The sequence below is a fragment of the Apis laboriosa genome, unplaced genomic scaffold (assembly GCF_014066325.1).
Source record: "Apis laboriosa isolate Shangri-la unplaced genomic scaffold, ASM1406632v1 scaffold34_cov151, whole genome shotgun sequence".
NCBI lineage: Eukaryota > Metazoa > Arthropoda > Insecta > Hymenoptera > Apidae > Apis > Apis laboriosa.
This window is the reverse complement of record NW_025222928.1, coordinates 4146601-4155122: the sequence shown is the minus strand read 5'-3', so window position 1 is coordinate 4155122 and position 8522 is coordinate 4146601. Positions and strand designations below refer to the sequence as shown.

At 37.8% G+C, this 8522-nt stretch overlaps 1 protein-coding gene across 2 annotated transcripts in view; it reads right to left on the bottom strand.

Moving 5' to 3' along the window:
* The window catches only part of LOC122715064 (sodium/calcium exchanger 3), a 98790-nt gene that overhangs the window by 62615 nt on the left and 27653 nt on the right, over positions 1–8522 (bottom strand). For both annotated transcript variants that reach the window (XM_043936977.1, XM_043936978.1), the window contains exon 3: positions 8192–8283. In XM_043936977.1, coding sequence (XP_043792912.1) covers positions 8192–8283 — 92 coding nt within the window. The remainder of the gene's footprint in view (positions 1–8191; positions 8284–8522) is intronic.

Below are 8522 nucleotides of genomic sequence, written 5' to 3'. Positions count from 1 at the left end.
AAAAAAAAAAAAAAAAAAAAGGAAGAAAAGAAAAGAAAAAAAGGAAGAGAGAGAAAAATCGAGGCAAGGACGCGACATTGGTTCGAGTATCGGCGACAAGGGTGACAAGGTTTTCAAAAAGCGTGATGGACGGATTAATGGCCCCGTTCGGTGAATGTTCGCCGGTAAAAGCTTAAAATTACGATCTCTATTTCGTCCCGATGCGGTTAATTCGCGCCCGTTTTCGCGCTTTTCAAACGTCAACCGTTCCTCTTTTCTCTTTTTTTCTTTTGATTTATGCCAACCGTTTCGAGCGACAATTCCTCCCCGATTTATTCAACGAAATGATTCATAAATCGATAAATAATATACGCACACGTTATCGATTCTCCCTTGTTCCACTCGTATAGAAAAGATATTATCGGATATCGGAAAAAATTTGGCCGATCTTCAACGCCCCCAGGTGTTTAAATTCGAGATCGAATTTTCATTTAAAAATTCACAAATCTAAGCGAGCGAATAATGGTACGAGCGAAGAAACGATTTATACTTTTAATCTTCCTCCCCTTTTTTCGATACTCTTTTACGATCTGTACAGCTATATCTATAGACAGAATATACAATGAGCCATGAATCCGCGCAAATCCTTCTCTTTTTTTTTCTCACACCGTCTAATTAAAAGGGAACGGAAATAGAATAATTGAAAGTGACGATAATCAAAGTGAATCGAAGCAACGGGGAAAGGAATATATTGGGGAAGGGATCACGCGATTTCAACGCGCTGGCGCGAAAGAAAGTGGAGCAAGGTTTCCCCGTTTCTGAAAGAAACGTTCGACACCCCCTCCCCCCGCCATCCGATTAAAAAAACTCCCGATCCCTCTTTTCACTCGTCACCCTGCATCAACAACTTTCTCGAATCGATAACCATCGCCATCCCCCTACCCCCATCGACCATCTTCCTCCCCATTCTCTTCCATCAATTTCACTTTCACTCGCATGCACGGCATTTATTAATATACCCGCCCTAACGTCCACGTCCGTTTATGTAAGGTCGAAGCATCATTTCACGTGGGACGTTGAATGATGACGCGTTGATATTACGTCACCACTCTGCTCTATTATTAACAATTGCACGTTGCGATCGTGAATAATTATTAGAATTAGAAATTCTCGCGCAATATCGTAACTAACTTTTTTTTTTACATCTCTTCTCTCGCCTATTAACACCATTATATTGAAGAAATCGAAGCTGATGATCCACTTGCTTCCATTTTGAGGATATATAGATTTTTTTTTTTTATAACAAGATATGAAATTTTTTTATAACAAAAAAAGAAATGCAAGGAGGTTACAAATGGACGATGGAACGCGTGTACGTAAATTCTTTTTCATTTTTCACTTTTTCTTTTTTTCTTTTTTTTTTTTTTTTTTTGGAAAATTCGATCATAGAGAGAATCGAGAGCACGAATGTGTATGTTATCGATTTTTGATTTTTTAAAGGATAAATAACTCACATCTCGAATGTTCGTTAATCTTTGAACGTTTGAGAGTGCAAAACGCGGGAATACTTTCGCAAATTGAAGCATCAGTTGCGAGCGATAAGATAAACACGCGTGTGTATGATTAGTACGTGTCAGGAATGATGTTTATTTTACGCGAGCGGCAATTCATTTTGCTGGACCCTGTCCATAAATTAATTTTTAATGCGAGACAGATATATATATATATATATATATATATTAAGCAATTATAAATTTATTAATACAGCGTAATATTATTACGATTGATCGAATTATGTATATCTTTTTATCGCGAGAGGGGAAAAAATGAATTCGTTCCTCGTGACTTCTGTCTATAAAGATAAATTTAAAGAACTTGTGCGTTTGATTAACCCTCCCTCGCTTGATCATTCCGCTCGTAAATCTTTTATTTAAATGGATTGAGAATATTTAAATTTTTGAACGATAGATTGAAAAATTGACGACTGATATTGGATTGTCGCTTTTTTCTAGAATAACAAGTAAGAGTTTAAAATCGTAATTATTTCGAAAGATATGCAATTCCAACTCTTTACTTTCTTTAAATTTTTAAGCGCGACCCTTTGAATCCTATCGTATTCTTCATTTCATAAAATCTACTACGATATATAAAATCGAATCATCTTCGTATCAAACGATATCGATGACTTTATTTGTTCATCTGTATTCCATATTTGCAACGTTATCTTCCATATTTTCTCCACCAATACCGTTCGATATTTTTCGAAACAATCTCGAAACTAACTCTTCGAAAGTTATTCTCTTATTATCTCTTCTTAACTATCTCCATTCCAAATCGTATCCTTCATGGTACGCAGACAACGATCGTTCCAATGCGTAATTACTCACCTTTCGATTTTTCTTCGCAACAATTGAGATAAAAACTTCTCTCGACCCCTTACCTCGAAACTTTATCGAACGATATATATATATATTCAATCTACTTTTCAGTTCGGAAAACTCGATCGTTTTCAGCTTTATGCAACTTTGTCAAAAGCGAGGGCAAAGCGTGTCGCAAGAAAACGCGTGTCAAAATCCGTTCTCGGGGCAACCAACTCTTTACAGAAAATTAACGAGGGTAATTCCCACACGAGACGTAATTAATCGTAACGATCGTGTCGTTACCAGAGGTGGTCAATTAGCAGCGTTGTTACGCGCTCGTTGGATTCCTGCCCTGATATCTTCCTCCTCCTCTCCTCCTCCCCTCCCCTAATTACGCAACTTCGTCTTATCAACCTGCCTCAGAAGTCAGAAACCAGCGTGGAGGCCGTTCGTAGTCGGCTCGTCGTCTATCAAACGATAAGAGGATGGCGTGTAAAGAACGATTACATAATTTTCCGTCCGATTTGTTATCTACGAGGTTCACGGGCGTCTATCTCGTCGCGTTGAATGCACGCGATTCGTCGGTGATCGGATCGTTTAAATAAATTTTCTGTATTCGATATAACGAGATAAGATCATTTGTAGATAATTATATAGGAAAGGGTTAAATTGATTTCGATGATTATTTAAACCATGCGTTGTCGATAGAAGACACGGGTGGATGATTCTACGTAATTAATCTGGTTTATAATCTTTTGTTGGAAATATCTACGAAAATTATCATCAGGTATGTATCTAGAAAAAATTTATACATAACTCGAAAATTCTGATGGATTACACGGGAGGGAGAAACATTTTTCAGAGGTAAATCTGATTGAGCAGTGAAATTAGTTCTCGAAAGTTTTAGCATTTTTCCCCGACAAGAAAAATTCCCCTTGTAAAAAAAACTTTTATATCAGCTTTAAGAATCCTTGAAATAATTTTTAAACCAACCTTCGGATGGTATAAAATTTTCCTTCGATATAATTACTTTAGACTTAGAAGAGCAATTATTCCGTTGATGAATATGGGGCAAAGGTCACCCAGAGAAACTTATTTAACTTTCCCATCGATGCGTTTAATTTCGTGGCCACGATTAAAATCATATTAAGAGGAAACATCTTCTGTCACTGCAATACGCGACGGACGGATGGTCGGCGTTTCAAATTTATAAAAAATTAAAAAAAAAAAAAAAAATGTATCCCGTGACAACTAACAAGTAGATCGATCATTTGTCGGTTAAAAATTCTAATTTTTTTTTTTTTTAAACTCGATCTAGAAATTCCAGTTCGTTATTGATGACAATATTCGAATTGATTAATATATTTATTCATCTCGATATTTCGATATAAAATTAAAACTGGCAGTGATAAATTGTTAAATCGACTTAATTTAAGTAGGTGAGGCACGTAGTAGCGAAAACAAATCAAATTTTACGGATCGATGGCGAAGCCTGGTGCTCTGACTCGACGAGCCAGTTTTCCAGGGACTTCGAACAAATTGTAAAAATGCATAACCGATTAAAGAACGAAAGTGGAGCGAAGATACCATATATACCGTCGGTTTAATCGCTTGATCGCGATCGAACGAAATTATATTCGGTCGAATCGAAAGATTTCATCAAGTTTAAAACGTTGAATCGTTCCGCTTTTCAACCGATCGCGACCCCGAAGCCATTTATCCCAACCAGGCCATTAAGCTCTCCTTCCTTCCACCTCTTCTCTTCTCGAGAATTCTTCATCAATTTCCTTTCGAGTTAACCGTCCGTTAATTAACCAATTAATTAATTCTGGAACAAACGGTTATAAATACAACCCTCTTCCTCTCGACTATTATCGAGAAATCGATCTTCGAGAAGACGCGTCTTACGTCACGTTATCAAATATCGCGATTTATCTTCTTATACAAACCGCCACGAATAAAATAACAATGAAATTACGGTTTACCCCGAATGATATCAAACGATATTAAACCGTACATTATCCGCGGCGAAATGCGTGTTAATCCATATTCATGAGTCGTGAGGCATAACCACAGCAACGCGTGGTGACGCGAGACCACGCGTAATATGCAAATCACGATCATGCAAAAACAACACTACGATCATGTGAAGAACACCGCTGAAAATCCACCTACATGCGGACATATTTCGTCCCAAATCCGTTCCACCTTGTTTCTTTCCCTTTCGATTCATTCACGAGATTTCCTTTCATCTTTAAGAATCCGCCCTCAACAGCCAATTCCTCTCCTTCCCTTTCGTCGAAAATTCTCCGTGATGGATAACGGGTTTCCATTATCGTCATAAATCCGTTTCCAAGATTCGTCCATCGATCGATCCATCGATCGTCCGAATCCCTTCTCTCTGCCCTCGTCTCTAAGACGAAGGAATGAATTCCGTTGTGAGACTGTGAGCAGCATTCCCCCCCTCCCTTCTTGCTCTCCTTCGAAAGGGGGATGTTTCGTCCACGACGAGTTCACACGCAACGCGTAATGACGATATGCGTGATGATATCTTCGATTTTTTCGCGATGTTGGATTTTCGAGCTATTGGAACGCAATCGGTGTCACTGGAATGCGGAGAATCGAGCGAATCGATGTCCTCCACCGCCACGCCACGCCCCTGTTAACCGAACCTTCTTGCTGAAGAGCTGTGTTATCGGATTCTCCGTGACGATTCTTCAAGGAATTCGCGTGTGCTTCTCGAATAAGTTCTCGAATAAGTATTTTTCACCAGTTAAGCTCTCTTCGCGCGTCAATTATTATTATCCTCGGATAGAAGTAGCACTGTGATCGTTGGGCATGGTTATTTTTGTTAGAACGATACGAAAAGAAAAGAAAAATGATTCAAGATCGAAGTAACAGGTTGCAAGTGTTTATTGGAAAGCATCAGATATCGTTCTTGATTAATCTCTTTTCTAATTTCTCCTTGTTTCACGAAGAATCCAAGTTATTCAAACGAATAACAAGAGTTTATTATACATGTGTAAAGGTTTAAGGATACTGATAGCATCGTCATCGTTAGATTTTTGGAAAGCAGATATCGTCGTTCTTAATTTCTTTTCTAATTTCTCCTTGTTTCACGAAGAATTCAAGTTATTTAAACGAATAAGGGTTTATACATGTGTAAAGGTGTATAAAGGACTCGTATCTTGTATATTTGTGCGCGAATCGAATGTCGTTGAACATATTGATAGAATCGTCATCTCTGTTAGAACGATACGAAAGGAAAAGAAAAATGATTCAAGATCGAAGTAACAGGTTGCAAAGTATTTTTTGGAAAGCATCGATATCACCGTTATTTTCTTTTCTAATTTTTCTTTATTCTACGAAGAATTCAAGTTATCCAAACGAATAAGGGTTGAGTTTATACATGTGTAAAGATGTAAGGACTCGTATCTTGTATATTTGTGCGCGAATGGGTGTCGCTGGACGCGATCGCCGTTTAGATTCTGTTTTGTCTGTTCCCCTTTTTCGAATCGCCCTTTTTACACGACATAGCGAGCTCAGAGTAGTAGTGAAACAAAGGACATCGACACGACCCACGTATAACACAATTCATTCCTATCCCCTTTATTAAATATATTCTTTCTTGCTGTTACTTTCTGACCAAATCACAACCTATTACCTAATAACAAGATGGCAATAATGGCAATAATGGCAATAACAAGATGACATCGACACGACACACGTATAACACAATTCATTCCTATCTATCTTTATTAAATATATTCTTTCTTGCAGTTATTTTCTGATCAAATCACAACCTCTTCCCTAATAACAAGATGGCAATAATGGCAATAATGGCAATAACAAGATGACATCGACACGACACACGTATAACACAATTCATTCCTATCCCCTTTATTAAATATATTCTTTCTTGCTGTTACTTTCTGATCAAATCACAACCTGTTCCCTAATAACAAGATGGCAATAATGGCAATAATGGCAATAACAAGATGACATCGACACGACACACGTATAACACAATTCATTCCTATCTATCTTTATTAAATATATTCTTTCTTGCAGTTACTTTCTGATCAAATCACAATCTGTTCCCTAATAACAAGATGGCAATAATGGCAATAATGGCAATAACAAGATGACATCGACACACGTATAACACAATTCATTCCTATCCCCTTTATTAAATATATTCTTTCTTGCTATTACTTTTTGATGAAATCACAACCTAATAACAAGATGGCAACTCGAAGTAACGAATAGATACCCTGTCGAAACAAAAATCGTAAGATTCTTCAAAAAAAAAAAAAAAAAAAAAAAANATTCGTTATTTGTTATCTCCGCTCCATTTTACAATAGCGAATGTTTTCAAAGTTTCTAAAGTATTGCGCGTGATTTAGGAGGGGCTTGTAGGAAAATTGCTCTTTAAACCCTCGCGTATTTTCGCGAGGATGTCAAGTGTAAACCAGGCTTAATGCGGCTGAACTAGCAATTCGAAACGAACGAGCAGAGTTACAATGGTACGTACAAAGCAACTACGACTCTGTATCGGATTGGAGAGATTCTAATGTACGTGAGCCATTACTGAGCTGGTTTGCGTTTATAGATAGCACGTGCTGGTAACCGATTCTATGCCGTTTGTCACGGATTCAAACAGTTTGGAGAAGCTAAACGACAGGAACGGTGAATCGATCTAGTTTCAAGTTAAATAAAGAAAAAACAAATTAAAAAAGAAAAAAAAAGAGTCAGACTTACGTCCATTCACATCGGATCCAGTTGCGACAAACGCGTAAAGCAAATTACACATATAATTAACAATTTTATGCTTCTTTTTTTATATAACGAAAATTCTCACTGGGAAATTTTTCTTTTACTTCCTTCTTTTTTCATTTTTTTTTTTTTTTTTTTTTTTTTTGTTTCCATCAATCGGACGATAAATCAATTCACCGACACGTGAATTGTGGACACGTTTCCCCATTTTTCTTTCTCGATCAATAATTTGTCGATAATTTGTAACATGTCCCATACTCGCGATTTATAAGAAACGAAAATTCGAAATTCGAAGCTCCTTGTCGCGATCTATCGTAAATGTTAATTTCACGGAAATTATATGTGGCGAAAGGGAAAAGGAAGAAATTTCCGGCTCAATAACTTAACGCGTCCGTGAATTCGAGAAGCCGATTTAAGGAAGCTCTGCTAATTTTTTCTCGAGTAACGCTTCATTTAATCTCGATCGCTGATCCACTTATTTCGCCTTCCTCGAATTGCTCGAATTTCAAACACGAGATTTCGCGCAATTAGCCAAATCGAAGGTCTTCTCTCGCGAAAAACTGTAATCACCGCAAAATTCACAACGATTCGAGCATGCTTCGTCGAAAAAATGAAAAAGGATCAAAATATAAAATACAAAATATAAAATACAAAAAATTCAGAGATCATTTCTTTCGTCTTCGCCCTTAATCAAGAAGATTACTACGTCCCTTCGTCGCGGACGATTACGAACGAAAAAATGGATCGATGTCAGCAAATTTTGCGGCCAATTTTCTGCCTCCTTTTCTTTTTTCTTTTCGCCTACGTTGGCAGCGACTACTCTTTAGAGTCTTCCAATAAGATTCCAATAATTTTGAACAAGAGACATTGACAGAACCCCTTTGACGTTCTCAATAAAGCGAATTCGCTTCGAAAAATTCTTCTATTTCTTCAATTTCCATCTCTCGACCGTGAAAGAAAAATGGTTGTTGCCCCCTTCCTTTGATGCCCCCCCCCCCCGCGAAGAGAAAAATCACAGTTACGAATCTCGTTCTATTTTCACACGATGCATTTAGAAAAGAAAGACTGCTACTCACCCCCTTGTAACTGTGGCTCACCCAGCTCGACGTAGAACAGGGCATCCTTCTCGTACGAATCCTCCTCGATGATCTCCAACGTGATCTCTTTTCTGGAAAAGAAAAAGAAAAAAAGGGGAAAAAAATAAAGCGGAAAGGGAAGAAAGAAAATACCGCGAGATTATTAATCCGTGTAGGAGGATCGGGTTGGGTATCGTATCACATTCGCCGAGTTTCGAAAGAAAGTTCGAAGGCAAAGTTCGGTTAAACTTCGGTAAACGGCTAAAGAACGGCTCGCAGCCTTAAAATAAGCGTCGATCTTTCCTTGTTGGCCGAGGAAGTTCCGGTCCCG